The sequence below is a fragment of the Blastomyces gilchristii genome (genome assembly GCF_000003855.2).
Source record: "Blastomyces gilchristii SLH14081 genomic scaffold supercont1.3, whole genome shotgun sequence".
Classification (NCBI taxonomy): Eukaryota; Fungi; Ascomycota; class Eurotiomycetes; order Onygenales; family Ajellomycetaceae; genus Blastomyces; species Blastomyces gilchristii.
This window is the reverse complement of record NW_003101680.1, coordinates 1,482,508-1,500,056: the sequence shown is the minus strand read 5'-3', so window position 1 is coordinate 1,500,056 and position 17,549 is coordinate 1,482,508. Positions and strand designations below refer to the sequence as shown.

General features: G+C 45.8%; 5 protein-coding genes across 7 annotated transcripts; 2 read left to right on the top strand and 3 right to left on the bottom strand.

Moving 5' to 3' along the window:
- Positions 1-302: 302 nt before the first annotated feature.
- Positions 303-2,671, bottom strand: BDBG_02016. 2 transcript variants are annotated; one of them, XM_031720595.1, is made up of 2 exons: positions 2,274-2,671; positions 303-2,174 (listed from the first exon to the last, which is right to left on the bottom strand). In XM_031720595.1, exon 2 carries the CDS (start codon positions 2,100-2,102, stop codon positions 846-848), a length of 1,257 nt encoding a protein of 418 aa, XP_031576819.1. In that variant the 5' UTR covers positions 2,103-2,174; positions 2,274-2,671; the 3' UTR covers positions 303-845. The 2 variants fall into 2 exon arrangements, with proteins under 2 accessions (XP_031576819.1, XP_002627345.2); XM_002627299.2 differs by having other exon boundaries at positions 303-2,671.
- A 350-nt stretch (positions 2,672-3,021) lies between these two features.
- BDBG_02015 lies at positions 3,022-7,242 on the bottom strand. Of its 2 annotated transcripts, none has more exons than XM_031720594.1 (6): positions 6,339-7,086; positions 6,142-6,275; positions 5,968-6,075; positions 5,835-5,906; positions 5,691-5,768; positions 3,022-5,635 (listed from the first exon to the last, which is right to left on the bottom strand). In XM_031720594.1, exons 3-6 carry the CDS (start codon positions 6,004-6,006, stop codon positions 4,127-4,129), a joined length of 1,698 nt encoding a protein of 565 aa, XP_031576818.1. In that variant the 5' UTR covers positions 6,007-6,075; positions 6,142-6,275; positions 6,339-7,086; the 3' UTR covers positions 3,022-4,126. The 2 variants fall into 2 exon arrangements, with proteins under 2 accessions (XP_031576818.1, XP_002627344.1); XM_002627298.2 differs by having other exon boundaries at positions 3,185-5,635; positions 6,142-6,157; positions 6,339-7,242.
- Positions 7,243-7,579: 337 nt separating this feature from the next.
- BDBG_02014 (uncharacterized protein) lies at positions 7,580-8,970 on the top strand (the record flags this gene model as incomplete). The annotated part of the gene is made up of 3 exons (XM_031720593.1): positions 7,580-7,862; positions 7,930-8,119; positions 8,517-8,970. 3 exons carry the CDS (start codon positions 7,580-7,582, stop codon positions 8,968-8,970), a joined length of 927 nt encoding a protein of 308 aa, XP_031576817.1.
- Positions 8,971-9,815: 845 nt separating this feature from the next.
- On the top strand, positions 9,816-15,291 carry BDBG_02013 (uncharacterized protein). The gene is made up of 2 exons (XM_002627296.2): positions 9,816-11,462; positions 11,667-15,291. The coding sequence occupies exons 1-2, from the start codon at positions 11,403-11,405 to the stop codon at positions 14,592-14,594; spliced, it is 2,988 nt and encodes a 995-aa protein (XP_002627342.1). The 5' UTR covers positions 9,816-11,402; the 3' UTR covers positions 14,595-15,291.
- BDBG_02012 (microsomal epoxide hydrolase) lies at positions 15,176-17,296 on the bottom strand. The gene is made up of 3 exons (XM_002627295.2): positions 16,526-17,296; positions 15,999-16,352; positions 15,176-15,903 (listed from the first exon to the last, which is right to left on the bottom strand). The coding sequence occupies exons 1-3, from the start codon at positions 16,889-16,891 to the stop codon at positions 15,730-15,732; spliced, it is 894 nt and encodes a 297-aa protein (XP_002627341.1). The 5' UTR covers positions 16,892-17,296; the 3' UTR covers positions 15,176-15,729.
- Between the last annotated feature and the right edge of the window lie 253 nt (positions 17,297-17,549).

The following is a 17,549-nucleotide window of genomic DNA, read 5'->3' as shown; positions in this document are numbered from 1 at the left end:
TTCAGCTTCAGCTTTGATCAGTTTTTCACAGGAGGGTTTGTACTGTACCAGTTTCAGCTTCATGCCGGTAAGCTCTTTGCACTGGTAAGTAAAATGTTGACATCTACATTTACACTGATGTGTTACACTATGTCCAGCTCTGCATCATTCCCTGATATTCAGATCAACAGAACACTAATCTTTTGACAAAATACATTGATGGTCATTCAGGACAGCAAGAACTTTATGAGTTTGAGGCAGCCAGTCAGCTCCTAGTTCAATAACTCAACAAGGGAATGTTCTCTGACTTATTCTCCCCATCTCTCTTGAAGAAAGTAGGGCAGGGAAGTATGAGTATCTTGAGAAGATTTGCTAATTAATGAACTGAAATACTTTCATACCTTTGACAGTATTTGCTCCTGAAAAGTGAGCTGGTTTTTGTTATCAGACTGAGACCTTTGCTTACAGTCAGCACTTTGCAAAATCAGTTGCATTCACCTTGAGAAGATCAATTGACTTTGAAGTTCATGCTGCACACGCGGATGCATTATCTTCACAGGCTTGTATGTCAAACTCATGACTTTGTATATAATGTAATCAATCAACTCAACACTTGCTACTACTCACTAAATTATGATTCTTTCGAATTACCCGATACGGTATCAAATGCAACTACATGGATTATTTTCTCCCCAACAAAGGACCGCAGCTGCTACCCTTGTTTCAAAACAGTTGGTAATGTTGACATTGAAAGAAACAGAGATACCTATGTATGTGCCCTTATGTATTGAACAAATTTCACCATTGGTATTGGAACACTCAAAGAAGCCAAACGAAACGACAAACGAAGAACGCAAGATATACAACTACATAGTAGTAGGAGGAACCCACAACCATCCAGAACTATTGAAACAGACCTCAAACTCGACGCCCCCGAACAACCCAAGCGCGCCATACAGATCAAAATCACCCTCTAGACCCTCAACACCACCAGTATCCTCATCAACCTCCTCATGTAGATCCCAGCTCCCTACAATCTTTCCATCCCGGGTGAAGAATATTTCCACTGGAAGAGTTGGTGATGCGCCAGTGGCTTGGGACTGTACGAACGACTCTGGAGATGGCAATGGGAATTTCATTCCTAAACCAATTGTTTCCCCAACCTTGAATGGGCTGGTGAACTCCATCCCGCCCCATGAATCGTTCACAAATCTGCACCCATCGTCGGAGAAAACACCCACGCTGCCTCGTTCCCAGCCGGGTGATCTCCATGTCGGATAGGGTTGAGCCGCAAACCCGATGGCAAACCCGCTAGTTTGGCCATTGATTCCGCTGTGCTGGGCAAGGAGTTTTGCTTCGAAGTATATCGTCTTCGGTCTTTCTGTGACTAGGGGCGAGTCCTTTGCAGGAAAGTATACTGGTAAACCCGTTAACAGAATACAGTCTCCATTCTGGTCCTGAGTGCGTCCTCTCCACATTCCCTTATTGACAACCTCTAGGCTCCCGTTGTACTCTTCAGGCCGAACAGGTCGAAGATCAAAGTTTTGAACGGAATTATAGACAGCGTCTGATGGTGTGTATGGTGTCCACAACGGGGTGTTATCACAGAAGTCATGAGCTCGATCGGCATCTTCTTCTGATGCGTTCCCTGTATTGGAATAGAGGTAGCCTCCAATTGGGGGTGGAGGAAACACAGCTGTATCTGGCACAGCTTCTTCCCAGTTGTGGTAAGGAGGTGGATTGCCTTGCGGGGCTTTGGTGTTTTTATTATTTGCTCTGTCTTGATACCCTGGGGGAGGTCCTGCGGTAGCAGTTGTTGCCCCAGTACTTCTGGATACTATGAGCGGCTCTGACTTTTGATGGGTCGCTCCTTCAGAAATCTCCGGGATGGTGCTAGGCCCAGCAACGATGGCCTCATTAGGACCGAAAACACGCTGCTTTTCATCGCCCGTAGACAGAGCTGATAGATTTGGAGTAGCCTGTTGTATGCTAGGTGGAAAAGACATTGGTGGTGGACATTTGCTCGGCTGTTGTTTGCTAGCTTGACTGCTACTATTCTCTATAGGCCGGCTTGGAGCCGCACGTTCATCCTTATCGGCCCCTCTGCAGCAGAAGAAAGCCATTTAAAAAAGTTCAGGAAAGAGCCAAGGGCATAGACTTAACCCGATACTGCCGTGTAGTCTCCAGCGCGATGTCTGGGTGGTATTGTGAGATAGCCGGGATGTTAGCACCTTGGGTTGTGTTGCGTCTAAAAGATATTGTTCAGGCACAGTACAAATCAACAGTATCCTCACGTTCTGAAGAAGACAAGTGAAAAGGCGACAGACGAAAGAGAAAACCACTCTTGTTTTGAAATGTAAAATCCACGAGGTCTCTATCACACTGACAACCCAGGACAAGGAAAGGCCGAACCCGGCGGTAAGCTGAGTTGGCGCAGACGAAATTCCCAGTTATGCCGTTTTCGAAATAATGGAGATAAGAACGGTTAATACTAGTAAAGAAAACGTCAAATATGCAGTACTTGGGCAACACATTCCATAAATGAATACATCGAGATTCAGAGGATGTTTCTATTAAGTAGCAAATCCAGAGCGTGTGGCTGAGCGATGTGTCATCAGGGAGGTCTAAATAAAGTTGTGGTTATCCTGCGGCTTGAACCATGGTTGGTTGTCATTCAAAATTTTGAGTGACGTCATACAAGAAATCGATCACGTTAATGACTTGCTGTGCCGCATTCTTTGCGTCCAACATTGACCACCCATGGATATGGTGTAAAAAGGCGCCTTGTGATGTCGGCTGAAATGATTGCTCCGTTGGTCAAATCGGCGTGTGTTAACTTAGCTTGAGCTGGTAGGGTTGTGAGGGGTGGGCAAATGATTTGCTAGAGGCTTGGGCTTAAAGGGTCAACAAAGGATGGATAAATGTAGCAGACTTCTTTGCTAATCAAGAGCAAAGGCCGCTCGTACATCCCATGTGTGGGAGAGGTATTATCCTGACCTCGTTTGGAGGACAAAATAAACGAGTACTATAGCACTCACGGCGAATGCCAACAGCATGTCACCGCTGCGCAAGGCTCCTCGTTGCCCAAGGGCTTTCGAGTCATCGACGCTATTAGAAGATGCCTTGTTGAACGAAGGGAGAGGGGTAAAGAAGGATAATCAGGAGCATTTTGCTGCTCAACTTTTAATGAGAGGATAATAATCCACAAAGTCTCTGTGAAATGATGAATGTTGTATGTCTTGGTACACAATTTGGATGTAAGGCAAATCTCCTCTGTCATAATCTTGAAGCTGCTGACAGAAGATGCTCTACCAACCTGAAAGTAGATAGTTTGGGACCGAAGATGTTGTTTCTTAGATGACTTCTATGTTTCTTGCTTTGCAGTCAGCTCAGGTACCCCAACAACCAGGCCCAGTAGACTGTCAATTTTACAAGGCCAAAGGGTGCTGGTTTAGTGATATAGAAGATGGATCATTCAGAGATGTTATAGCAATGAAGACTTGATTTAACTTTGAACTTGAAATTTGACAAAGTTTCATGCAAGCTTTAGATACTATTCCACTCTTTAGTTTTAATAAGTTGACTCTTATGCATCAAGATATTGCACCCCAGAATTTGATACTAGATCTTAAGTGCAAGATTTGACTGATTGACTGAGATGACGCTGAGATTTATTCTGAAGAATTTGAATATACAGTATTAGCTACAAGAAGATGAAGTGCAGTATTATTTACAGATATACTGTTTGAACAAATCTCTAAACATCCAAAGATGGAGTGATAATTGTCTCAAATTATATATGCATTGACAATTGGGCAATGAATTGACTGAGGATGACTGTGGAATGGAAGTTCAATGCCATGATGAAGAATGTTGAGTGAGACATGACAATAATGAGATTGGACTTAGGAAGCATGTGCACTTTAGAAATATTTACATCAATTAGAGCAGTGCCTGCATATTGTGATATCATTGGGCAGTAATTAACCCAGGGCTCGTGTTCCATAGCACAACTCATTGCGAGCCGAGCTAACCACCTTGATCAGCAAGCCATGTCCATTTCACACAGTCCCTATTAAAAGACCGAAATGCTGCGCCGTCTCAACGCCCAGCACTAGCCTCATCAACGAGAAAGCCAACATTTCTTTTAACACGCTCCTGCATCGTATGGTCCACTAGCCATGCTTAGATTCTCACATGAGGGATAAAAGAAAGCCGCTAGGGCAATGATCACGTAAGCGGATATGAGAAGAGCTCCTTCGAGGTAATTGGTCCTGCCGTCTAGGACCAGATAGTTGACAATGAAAGTAGAGGCAAATAGTGAGATAGTTTCAAATAGGCTAAAATAGAGCGACATCTCAGTTTTTAGGCACCATCCCAGCAGCACAATGACGGGTGTCACAAACAGAGCAATCTGAATACTGCTCCCCAGTGCAACACCAATGGCGAGATCCATTTTGTTCTTGCCGGCTACTACCACCGCAGTGATGTGTTCAGCAGCGTTGCCAACAATAGGCAAGATAACCAACCCAATAAAGGCTTGGCTGACGCCAGTATTCTCAACGAGGTATCCGATGCTATCGATTAGAAACTCCGCGCAGACTGCGACAAGGGCTGTGGACACAACTAGGAGAATAATAGAAGCCGTGCGGGATATATGACATGACCCTATAGCCTCAGTTGCAATTCCATCGGGACCCTGTGATGGAGCAATAGTCATGAGGCGCGGAAGTGGCTGAGCTGAAGGCATTATTGGGCGACTAAACGGGCTTTGCAAACGACCAGGAAGCGAATTTGCACGTCTTAAACCACATTCACCGTCACCAGAACTACATTGACTACCGAAGGGAGCCGTTGTAGTACTATGAGCAGAGTACAAATGTGGTTTGTTCATGAAAACTCGCGGAAGGACCTGCCGCTGGGACAGACTACGTGCAGCGAGGGGCAGTTTTGCGGCCATTGGCTCGGCAGAATTGGCAGAATCAGTGGTAAAGTTAACCTGTCGTTTGGCGTGGGTGGGCGGAGTGGAATCAAAGGTTGGGTGGTCGTCCCGACCATTCTGATCCATCACAGGGCTATTGACACTGTCCACGCGCTCTTTACCTTCGTTGTGATTGTGGCGATTTTTTGTTTGCTTGTGTCTGCTCCCGTGAATGTTAACAGAGGAGTCGGGGCAGGCAAAATCCTTGCAAACGGGGCGAGATGGAGGAGAGTCTTGAGTCGTATTTGTCTCATCCGTATCCACCTCATTTACACTAACTGCTTGCTCCATACCAGCCGACGTAAATTCTGAGTGTCGTTTGGACTGCGATGGGGCTGATTCTGTCATTGGCTGCGAGCTTGATGAAACGGTACGACTAAAGGAAGCCGATGAAAAGCTTTGTCTCACGTCTTTCGAGTTAATGCTCTGCTTATGACGTCGCCGTTTCTTGAGCGCGTTTTTGATGCGCTTTGTTCGTGTGTAGGACCCCGATGTTCCGTCACTGTCACTATCGCTTGATGAGCTAGATTCCGATGAGCTGGGGGAATTTAACATGTCGGCCAGGACTCCTGGATGAGATTCTTCGTCAATTTTGTGTTGAGGGGTACTTTCATAAAAGTACGCGTGAGATTTGAGTTGAAATAGCAAGTATAGAACATATACCAGCAGAAGGATCTTGAAGTCGTCAGCAGGGAATAAATTTGATGTATTTTTAGGTATCTGGGCTTACCACGCTGGTACCCCTGCTCACTTTCAATACAACGGCATCGGCAGTCTCCATATTGTTGAATGAGGCGTGGAAAGCGGTCTATGAATAGAAAATGTTAATGGGGAGGATTGGGGGCAAAAGGTGAGAAACTGTGAGAAATCTTACTGGTAAGAGAAGGCTCATGACGCTGAGACTGAGCAAAGCGGCACTCATTTGGGTAATGTTTGAATTGTACAGCTGTAACATTCGATCAGTATAAAGGCAACTAATAGTACTTCATGAACTAGAATCTTGTTACCTGTTCTCGATATCGAAGTCCACCAAATAGGAAACACATTCCTAGAATAAGCAGTAAATTTGCTAGAATGGACCCAAGCAGAGATGCCTGCACGATTCGGACTTCTTTCTGAAAACACAATCGTGTTAATGGCGTATACAACACAGGAAGAAAAGCAAGACCGCGTTAACTTACAGCTACAAGTGCTATACTGTTCGGGTTGATTCAGTGTTAGTATCCTGACTAGGGGATTTCGAGTGGGAGGAAATGAAATAGCAAACTAGGGCGGACTGAAAATTGAATCGAAGTTGATTTCAAAGACGTACATACTGTGATATCGTTAGCTAAATCTGTCAAAAGGGATGGTGTAGGGCGGACGAGGTTGTCCATACAATATAATGAGTTCCACGGCATTTCCGAACGTGACATTCAATAGTGCTCCAATTTTGTCACTTAGGTTTCTCGCAGCGTTCTCAGTCGCGAAACTAAGCAGTGAAGCCAAAGGAACAATGGCCACGGCATTTATAGAGAACACCACGGTTGGACTGATAGGACTGATCGGACTCTCATGTCCCATGGAACGATTCACCGCGCCCAAGGCAATTCCAATGGGGACAAAAACGAGAGCCCAATTTATCCAGCTTGACAAAATAATCAAGCGTATGGTGCGATATATTCGAATTATGGGAGAGTCCTTTTCCACAGCTCCTATGGTGGCAGCATTTTCCTCACTCCCAGTATCGTTTTTGGCCGAAAGGGAGCGGGAAACGACTGAGGCTGCTTCAGTCGTGGGGACAGGTTTTGACTCATCTTGACAACTGGGCTTGTTACCAGCTCTGTCATCTGGGTCATGTTTTTGAGCAGAAGAATTTGTTATGGGTAGGATATGATTACTGTCGTGATTAGCGCGGCTGTTTACGCCTAGTGAGTCTTCATGAGCAGCAGCCCTGACTTGGCACCGGCGAGCAATGCGGTCTATTAATGGAGGGTCGTCAGAGGATTCGTTCATCGAGGGATCGTAGCACTAAGAAGATCAAGGGGCTTCGATGAAGACACGGGGAATTTGAGCTCAGAGACCGCGACGCGCGGAGATGAGGATTGCAAGATTTAAATATTATTGAAGCCCGAGGTGTTGTATCATATATGGCATGGCATGGATGGCGTGAAGGTGGAGTTAGTCCTGGATAGGGCAAGCGTGCTTTAAGGTTGGAAGGCGCTCAGCCACAGCGACACATCCATTTGACCCGACGTCATAGTTATCCATCCATATCCAAGGTACTAGGTAAAGTTAGGTATGGGTCTAGTATCACGTGGTTGGACTTCTCGGATTACTTAACCCACCTAGATTTTTTGTTGGAACATCTGAGTGCATGTTTAGTTATAGAGACAGGAAGAACGATATATAATAATAATGATCATGAAAAGCAGTCATCTAGATATTAATGTTATGTTATTAGTATGATCTTGGCAAGGCAGGAGGGGGTTTCACAACATGTCCATCATTCTCAAAGAAAAAGCATATACAAGCAATGAAGCATACCTCAGTCTTTTAGCTTAGTTACATTTCAAGTACTCCGTACACCCCCGCCAAAATTAGCGTACTTTCCCAACACCAAACGTTCGAATCGACAGTATGGAGCCAGTCGTCACGTCAGTGGTTGGTCCAGACTCTGAGTTTCACGACCCGGAGCGTGTAAAACTAATTGGGTCCATCCTTAGAGCAATGAGAGAACTGGAAATTAACGCTGGTGCTGACCCAGGCACATGGCTTCCCCTCAACGAACTAGTTTGGAGTTGTATTTGGTTGTCTGATATAGAACGCCTTGCCGACCTCACCTCTAGTTTTGAAAAAGACCCTTCTCATATTTTCCAGATTTTATATGCCACATTTTCGCTCACAGAGTTGGGAGCTCTGTGTACGTATCGCCAAGGTAAACTCCAGGTAGCTTTACTAGCTTTGAAAGCTAACATGTTTTTTGTTAGGGACTAGCCAACGGTCGACAAGCTCCACGCCTATAAGTCTGGACCAAGTACACCAACCAACCCAAGAGTTGAAACCACACCGTCCAAACGCGCCCCTAGTCCATGTAGAAAGCGAAGAAGAATTGAGTCTTCCTCACCTCGATCTGACCCCACCACGACCCGATCTTCCTCCAAAAAAGTTACGGAATTAGTACGTGATCTCCAGCAGCCTATATTTCCAGCTGACATTACCAGCTAACCATCCGACCACAATGAAGTGCCGGAAGCGAGATAAGACCTTGTGTCCTGACCAAGGCAACGGAGCCGACCAACGCTTGCCATATCATACCTTACTCCTTGGGCCACCGGAGATTGCACCAGATTACCTACTTCTAGCGGACTCTTTCGCTTTTTTGGGACCAATCAAAAATTTCCGAACTACAAGATTTTGTTACGCAGAAGAGTACAGAAACAACAGAAAATTTATTGCTATTAGCTCCACATGTGCATGCGTACTGGGATAAGCAGTTGTTTGCTTTGCAGCCGTTATCCATATCAAATGATAAAAAATCTCTGACAGTCAAATTCTTTTGGCTGTGCCCCAGTAGCCTGGATAGTCTGCGACTTTCAACTGCTGCGCTTCCTGAGGATCCGAGCCAGGAGTTTACTGTTGAACCTCCGTCATTCCCTGCCAACCTTGGACAGGGTGGTCGAGAGTGTGTTTATGGCGAGCGTCCAAACATTCGCCTTTTCAACTGTGAAGCCAATGAGCTTATTTCATCTGGACAGGTGATAACTCTAACAACTGAAGACCCCGAATCCCTGCCACTGCCGGATTTGAAGCTCCTTGACCTTCAATGGAAATTGCATAGAGTCCTTGCTCTTGTAGCCGCTGCCGGGTACAACGAGGACGAGGATGAAAACTATGATGACGATGATAGATATGGACGTGAGCCAGTAATTGTCTCCGGGGAAGAGGATTCGTTGGATGAGTATGAGAAACCTTGGGCTAAAAAGCCCTTTGAATCCCATACATCTACTACTGCTATGGGGATTATCTAAATGTTCTTGAAATGCGAGGATCAGATGTGAGAGTGTTCTATTACTTAATGTTTAGTTTGTATTCACTCACTACTCTTTCTTTTTTGCAGTCATTTTCAATATCTCCCCTCTCTCATGAGCTCGTCCTTTTAATATTTTATTTTTTCATCCTCTTCAGTTCACTTTTACTATTAAATCAAATTCATGCACTGTACAGATAGAGCAGAGTGAGACATGACAGAGAGAATTCAGAAAAGAGAGGTAATTAAGTGAAAGAGAGGTAATCAAGTAAAAGACAGTATAACAGAGAGAAAACAGACAGAAGATATATCATGATATGAAGAAAGAGAGAGAAAATGAAGCAGTGCATCAATTCAGTAGATCATGTATCATGAATCAATGAGAAAGCAGAAAACATTGCAGCAGATTCTGACAGGGCTCACAGAGCAATCAGAGAACTGTAAAATATCCAAGTACAGAGATATCAAGATACAGAGATGTGATTCTGCCGCTGTGCACCATACTATACATATAAGATATTACTGTGTCTTTTAATATTAGCGGGACAAAGCAGAAAGCAGGCGGGATGACGGACGGGACGGGTACGGGATCTTGTCAGCGGTCATTTGTAGCACATCAGAAAAAACCCACCGTAGCGGTTGGGGCATCTTGCCACCCCGTTCTTCCTAGTTGGATTCAAAGAACAGGTGTCTCTTAGTGTTGTATTTATCCTGGGCTTCTGCAGATGATATGACAGTGGCTTTAAAGATAAACTGAAAGGCTCTCGCTCAGTTGGTTTCATCTTGGGCTTGACAAAAAAAGCCCCTTGGAGGCTGGCTCCACTTCTTCCGTTGGACTTTGCAGTGGAAGCTTAACAAAACTCTATTAAGCCTTTCTGTACCTTGAGTAACTCTGTTTCAACTTCGAAAACGTCAGCAGACTATATGTTTCTCTCTCCCTGTCAATGGCAACCTGGTCCGCCCCTTGGTTTGTGCAGCATCTTATCTTTGAGACCTTGCCTGCTCAAGCGCGTTTCTTCTTTTCGCGAGTCAAATCATTTGCCAGTCCGAGCGGGGGGCAAATAAACAGGAATCATAACAATGCGCTGTGGCTGTCGTATTGAATTGTTCGCTGGCCTCTTGGGGCCGGCCTTTGTGCACCAAGCCTGGCCCTAACTCATGTAACTAGTGTCCAAAGAAAGCCATGCTTTATTTTCATGCGTGGGCTGCATTTGGTTGGACACTCACATGTTGGCACACTCTGAGCTTCCCAATCCCGTTGTCAAATCGTCTAAGCCCTGTCTGCAGTCCTGAGACATTAACTGACTAGGCCCCCAACATGTGACTTGGCGGCTGTCTTCCTGTCCTGTCTGTGGGATGCGGGTTGCCATTTGCAACTGCTTGGGCTGTGTTTATATGCAGAACACAAGATTCGATCTCCAGCAGGAAATCCCGATCTGACGCCATCCCGTTTGCTCCCCTTTCGTGTCGAACTTGTGCCTCTCAGCCTCGAAGCTTCGAAGAAAGCAGACATGGGCCTTTACGTTTCATCCTGAGTCCCCTGGAGGAGTTTCACATTCGTGGCGTTGCTCTTCATGTTATAACTTGTCCTTCTTCATGGCCTGACCCCGGTTAACCTTCTTTCTCTATCTTTAAAAGAGTATAACTACAACCTGCTACAAGCAACACCATTGCGGGGTTATTCCTCGGTTCCTTTGCTGCTATTTAAACATAGTCGGTTCACCTTCCCCGCGCTATTCGGAGATTTTGGCAACTTGCCTGTCTTCCCAAGAGTTTCCCGTCCGCTGTCCTTCTCAGTTCATGCATATATCAATCACCATCCTTGTTACCGTCCTGTCCATTTCTGGGTAGGCTTCGGAAATCTTTTAGCCCTCATGAAATATAGCAAACGCATGGTACAACAAATTCCTTGCCGGTATTTGGTATTTTTCAATGCTTGATTCACTTTTGTTGTTGTTCGGCTTGCTGTGCAAAAAGGGTCAATTTCTATTATCTGTTGCTTCGTTTTTCACATATCCCAAATTACTGTCTTTCCATATTTGGCAATCTTCACACCACCGGGGCACAGTTTTGCAGTTTGATGGTGCTACTTTGAGCTATTTCAGTTGTTGCTCCGCTGTTTCTTTTGTCACCCTTCTATTGACCTTCCACCACGCAACCGCACGGTTTGTTGCGTCTTCCACACCTCGAGCCTTCGGTTCCCCACCACGTTTTAATTAAACAGGTGTGACTTCTTGCTACGACACATATTTGGAGCAGAAGTTTGCATTTTGGACTCGCGATTGGGGTGTTGAGGGGGCCTTCATTGCGTCCTTTGGGATCCCCAGGTCGGCCACCAACTGCTGTGACGCGCACAACTTCATAGCGCGTAATAAGCAACGGTGAATGTCATAAACTGAAATCGCGCCCGGTGTGGTATGTGAGCAATATCGAATGGAGTCTTTAAACTCCGTAATTGCGGGCGAGCCACAGGCAGTGAATGCAAATGATGAGGTGAGTGGTACAAAGTCCTTACAGAATAAACCCAGCATAAAACTTTGCACGAATCAATATTCCATGCACCACAAAGGTGGTCTCACGAAAATAGTTCTAGTTTCGTAGCGTACTTCTCGATCGCACACGTAGAAAAACCATGAAGAACCCATTTTTTTAAATGCTCTGCGTGCTTTTATGAAATATGCTGACAACCATGATCAGGCCACACACGCGCTCTCTCAAGTAAACCTTGATGAGTCCAGCAAAGCTCATCAAAACTCGACAAACGTAGCCAATGGAGTCAATAATATCACCCAAGCAGATGAACGGTCTGAGATCTGTGTTTCTCCCTCCTGGAAGACGGACAAAGAGAGGAAGGAAAGGAAGAAGGAATTAAAACGAATCGCCAAAGAAAAGAAAGAGCTCGAACGGTCATCAAAACATGAAGCCAAGAAACCCGAGCGAAGCTCATTCAATGAGCCGCGACGTTTAACCAAAAAGCCGCCCAGCAAGACACCCAGCAGAGCGTCAAGTATTAGAAGCATTCTCCCACGCTCGTCAACTGCCCCATCAATTTTGGGGTTTTGGTCTAATAGCACGTCGAAGGATGATTCTGCCCGAGATGAAACTGTCCCTGCTACTTCACCCCCTGATGTAGGAGCGGATAAAACGGCGAATGATCCACCGGAGTCTACCAAGCTTCTATTCACAGGCCATTTGCCGCAGCGTTTTGGAGGAAAAATAACCCCGGACCCAGAATATTATAAGACCTCATCTCGTGCTACCGGTTCGAACTCACCGTCACCCATGCCCTCGTCTCCGTCAAATAAGCCAAGACGCCACCTTCATATGGCTAAGAAACATTCTGATCTACGTGCCGCTGCGAAGGCGTTTCGATCCAGCGATCCTTCCCCACAGAACACCAATACACCGCCTACGAGATCATCTTGGAGTCAGGAGCTTACCCGCCGATTATCAAATTCTAACGGAAGGAAGCTCCAACGTCGGTCTCTCAAAGCTGAACACGAGCCCCATATGTATTCATTACGTAGAGCTTCCACAAATAAGGAGAATGAAAATCGCAAAGCATCTGGCCGAAAAACGGAGAAAAGTGTGCCATCTACGCCTACAAGCAGTCATTTCCATTCTACCACGGGGATCTCCCCCCCAAGTCCGCGCAATAGCTCGCGAATTACAGTTGTCCAGCCTGAGGAGAAGATTCCTCCTCCACATAACACAACTGGCCAACTTCATCATGAAGCACCTACCCTTCAAAATTCTGTTAATGGCACAAGCGGTTCCAGTGAACCACAAGAACAACCACCAGCTATTTCAGTCATACCTCCTCTCAGGTCACCACAAAAAACAACGCACACGCCCCCAGTGAGTCAACGGAAGCATGGACGGAGACACTCATGGAGTGAGATATTAACAAACTCTGATCGCGTTGCCGGACTCTCTTTAAAACGTCGCGGTCCGGGTCATGAACCTCCCCAGACATCAGTGAACGGGGACGTCGACGAGTTCAAAACCAGCGGCCCTTACGAATATAACTATGGCTCTAACGGGGTATTCAAAAGCCATGCTGCTCACTCAGATCCTTCTCTCACACCAGCCAGCTGGCATGTCGCTCCTGAAGACATAGGGATTGCTGGGGATTTTCCGCAGGTCCAATCTGGATCTTCTTCCCCTAATACCACACCAACAAGTCTCCCCGCCGATCCAATTGATACCTTGAAAACCCCAACGATTATTGACCCCGATAACATGGAACTAGTGGCAACTGCTCCTACCGTCAAACAGCGTGAGAACTCCATGCGAACATCACCAAAAGTAATAAATCGTGACGTCCCATTTAAATCTTCCCCTTTAGCCGGACCACCTCTTAATAACCAAGACGATGAAAATGCCCTGGAATCCGCGCAAATAGCCACTCAGGGAGATGCTGATACTTCTTCCAAAGCTAAGAACGGAAAATCAGGTTTCTCTTTCTCGCGGATCTTGAGACATGAGAGAAAGAAGGAGAAGAGTTCGACAAGTTTCGGTCGAAGGTATTCGCTGAAAAACAAGCTGACAACCGCTACCGGTAAATCTAAACAACAGCCCAAAGCGTTGGTATCTGGATCAAATGAGTTGCAGAGGAAACAGGACACAGATAAAAAGACGGCTTCCAAGTTACCCTACCCAGGGGGCCTCAGATCACAAGCCACATCACGGCCTCCCAGTGCGTCCTCCAGACAGTTCAGCCTCATCGCCATTGCCAGCAACGAGATGTCAAGCGATATCAAAATCCCCCCAAAATCCCCAAAGCGCAACAGTGGAGTATTCCCCACTCCAGCCAGCACTCGCCCTAGTTCTGCGAGTGGTGTGGAAACCATGAGCATTTCAAGCAACGGCACTGAGACACCTAAGAAGAAACGTTCCATCTCAGTCGACATCAGTAAAATCCAAGTACTCCATGAACCATGGAAAGAGCGATTCACTCACAAATCTACCCCCGGCCACGCATCGCCTACACTATCTTCATCCCAAACAACGCCGATAATCTCGACATTCCCCTCCGCAAAGCAACCAGCCACCGATGCACTGGCATCCAGCGATCTCCCTCTAAGAACCCCCGAACGTCACCACCAAACCCATCCAGGGCCAATCTTCGACTCGCGCCCAGATTCATCCAACCGACGAAGCCTCGCCAACCATGTTGGAAATGGCCGAGTCGCTTCTCAACGTCCAGCGCGGAGGGGGACGCCTGTTGCCAAGATGTTCGTGATCTGTTGCCAGTGTAGGTACTGGCACGACATGCCATCAGACGTCTATGCCAAACTTGCCTTCCCCAACGGGCCCCCACACCTCGAGCCCCTGATCGCCGACGATAGCCACAGTCCACCCCATCAAGCACAGCACCCAACGGCACGCAGTGTATTCGCTGCGCATGGTGGCGGGAGCAGTAGTACCTTCACTGAAACTAGCTCAGGAGCATCCAATAATGCACTGGATAATAAATCACCCCGAGGTTCCCGGCCCTCATCGTCCAGCTCTTCATCCTCCAATAATTTCACGGTGACGTGCTGCTGGTGTGCGCATCGGATGGTTAAAACTTGCTGCGCGGGATGGACTACTATTGTCTATCTCCATGAGCGGCATCATTGAAAGAAAAATTGGTCCATTTTGCTACCATAATCTTCAATTTTTTTTTTTTTTTTTTTTTTTTTTTTTAAATATTTTATATTTTAGATTCCCAATTCCCAATTCTTTTATTTTTCATTTTTAATCTTTTAATTTCTTTTGAGCAGTTTCGAAATAATGCGCTATCTTTCATGTTGTGGCTATCTGATCTGGCGAAGGAAAGGACATATCTCGCCAACGTAGAGCGTCCTTCAAGGTGTTTTGCGAGGACGGTATGATACGATTTACCCCTCTTTTCTCAGTTATGCCCCTCCTTTTTTTCCATCTTGTCCTTCTTTATTTTGGAGCCACTCCATTTCTCCGCAGAATTCCTATGTGGAGGGATGTTTTAAGGGGAAACGAATTGGATGCTGAAATGACTTTTATGAGAAAACTATGAGAAAATGTTTTATTCCCGCTCTTTGTTTGGCGTTTTTGAGAGGACAGGATATTTTCCCACTTATGTGACAATAGTAGTTTACTTTTATATTATGAATGTCAGAAGATTTCTGGCTGGTTTTTCTGAGCGGACACCGGCACTGAGTTTGACGTTTTCTTTTTTGAGGACGGGGAGATGGCTTATGAACGAAACGTTTCCATACTCAACTAAAAGAAGAATTATTTGAAGTAGTTACATCAAACTATAATCTGATGCATTAGGAAGGAAGCAAATCCTGTGTAAATTATATTCATCTCACTTATAAATTTCTTTTTCTCCCCCTTTTTCCCCTTTCTAGCGCTGGGTTATTTACTGCTAATACTCCGTAGTAAGGTTGCTGGATGAAATTTAAGCTTAAATTTAGTGATCACCCAGACAAGGTGACCACCCCTGGCTTAGAGTGACGGCACATTAATATCAGAACAAATGCAGTACAGTTGCAAAATAGGGCTTATTTTTTACGATATAAAATGTACTCCGTAAATAATCTGTATATTTCTTAAAAGATCCAGGGAAGCCATGGGTACTCAGTACTCGCGCCACTCTCGTAAGCACCGAAGAGGGTAGGTGCCAAGCCTCCCAATTCTCTTCCAATTCCGAAACGGAAGCTTGAAATTTAACTCCTGCTGAGCACATGTTCCTCGAGTGATAGTGCTTGTCACGTCGATGAAGATTTCTTTATTACTTATACTTGTTGACCATCTCGATGAGGGCTTCATCTACCTCTTTTGGACTGGTTGCGTTGAGATAGTGCGCGCCTCCTTCGACCAATATAAGTTTCTTTTCCCTCGAGCCCGTAAAGAGCTCTATTTGCTCCTGGGGATAGGTTGTGCCGAAAGGGATATCTTTGGTGCCCTGTTCATTTTTCCCTCCATTAACATCAGGGTTTCTTTCATGGCGATTGTAAAAAGAGGAGATAGATAAGAGGCAAAGAGGCAAATAATACGTACCTGTAGCCAGTAAACAGGGCATTTAACATCCCTCAGTCGAAGCAGCAGCCCGTCTCTGCTAATAAGGCATATCAACGCCATACGCGCCTTCCTTCTCCCCTCGTCGCCAGAATAGACGCTCCGCACAGTGTTTATCCAGAATTCGACCAACTCAGCATCTGCGCCTTCGCCCAATCCAACACTGGCTACCATCCCACACCAGACTTCGTCTATTACGAAATCGGGCGTTTCTGTGACGCTGTTCAGATTCTCGTAAAAGGGTGTTAGGGAGGTAGCCGGGTCCCAGCATCCCTTTGTCCTCGAGACTTCCGATTCATAGTCCATTGACGTGCCTAGGGGCATGATCCCAAGAATCTGTATGGAAAAGAAGGAATATTAATATGGTTTTTTTTTTTTTTTTTGTCTATCTTAAGTGCTTGCTCGGGTCATGTTCCCTCCTCGTGGCGGCGCGTCGGAACGTCAAGGAATTCTGGAAAGGAGAGCAAAAGCTGGGACAGCTTCGCCGGTTCAGGCCCCAAACAACATACCCGATCAGGAGCCAACAGCGCCATGCGCGTCACAATCCATCCACCTTGGCTAGTCCCCAGTGCGAACGCTTTCTGAATTCCGAGCTCCTCCATCACCTGCAGCGCCATGATTGCCGAGTCCCAGTATGTGAAGTGATCTGTGGGCGAGCTGGTGGCTCCATGCCCTAACGGCTCGATGGCAAGGAGGTTCATGATGCTGGTGAGCTGCTTATTTTCGAATTGGTTAGTGTACAGCGAGGCAGTCGTGCACATGGAGTTGATCATCACACAGGTGGGCTTTGAGGCGTCGTATGTGTCGCTGGAAAGTTTGTATCCTGCGGCGATGCCACTCAGATGAGGGACCTTGACTGTCTTTGACACTGCCATTCTGGAGTTCTTCTTCTATTATTATTAAAGTGGTGCTGTGACAGATGCTGGAGACGAACAAATGTATACAAGGATATCCTGGAGAGAGTGGGTAGGAAAGTGACCGATCATCAAGGAAACGATGTGATCCCGATTCCATATTGGATTGAATTATACCCCTCACTTGCTATGTGGATCTTTCCAAGGTTTCTCAAATGGGACCGATGGGACCGATGGAACCGATTGGCAGTAAATCTTTTATTTAACTCTGCTAGCTGGCTGCAACTGCTCGACATCAGTTGCTTTCAGCTTTGGTTTGCAGGTCAGATGAAATTAATACCACGAATGCATTGGTGATGTTTCTCAAAATATCTCCAAAATAATTTGACCCTGTACGTAGTAGAACCTTGGAAGGTTTACATAGCTCTCCGGCGTCATTTGTGTGATTTAGCCCCTGCGCTAAGATTGGGGATTATTGATCCTGATGTGTAACTACTGGGGAAGAAATATACTGTACATCAATAGCGTACCCCGCGTTTTGATATCAAATCCAATCGCCAGGGACTAGAATACCAAGAGAACATTTTTAGCCGAAATTATTGCACATGGGTCTTTTACCAACGTTACTAACAATGTACTCTACATAGTATAAATTCTCCTATAATGTAGATCAGATCAC

Coding starts and splice junctions, on each gene's coding strand:
- BDBG_02016 (XM_002627299.2), bottom strand. CDS start 2,102: ATGGCTTTCTTCTGCTGCAGAGGGGCCGATAAGGATGAACGTGCGGCT.
- BDBG_02015 (XM_002627298.2), bottom strand. CDS start 6,955: ATGAACGAATCCTCTGACGACCCTCCATTAATAGACCGCATTGCTCGC. Junction 5,907..5,967: donor GACTTCGATATCGAGAACAG/GTAACAAGATTC, acceptor CGAATGTTACAG/CTGTACAATTCAAACATTAC. Junction 5,636..5,690: donor TGAGCAGGGGTACCAGCGTG/GTAAGCCCAGAT, acceptor GACGACTTCAAG/ATCCTTCTGCTGGTATATGT.
- BDBG_02013 (XM_002627296.2), top strand. CDS start 11,403: ATGGAGTCTTTAAACTCCGTAATTGCGGGCGAGCCACAGGCAGTGAAT. Junction 11,463..11,666: donor CAGTGAATGCAAATGATGAG/GTGAGTGGTACA, acceptor AACCATGATCAG/GCCACACACGCGCTCTCTCA.
- BDBG_02012 (XM_002627295.2), bottom strand. CDS start 16,891: ATGGCAGTGTCAAAGACAGTCAAGGTCCCTCATCTGAGTGGCATCGCC. Junction 16,353..16,525: donor CGCTGTTGGCTCCTGATCGG/GTATGTTGTTTG, acceptor TTTTCCATACAG/ATTCTTGGGATCATGCCCCT. Junction 15,904..15,998: donor GCCCTGTTTACTGGCTACAG/GTACGTATTATT, acceptor AAAAATGAACAG/GGCACCAAAGATATCCCTTT.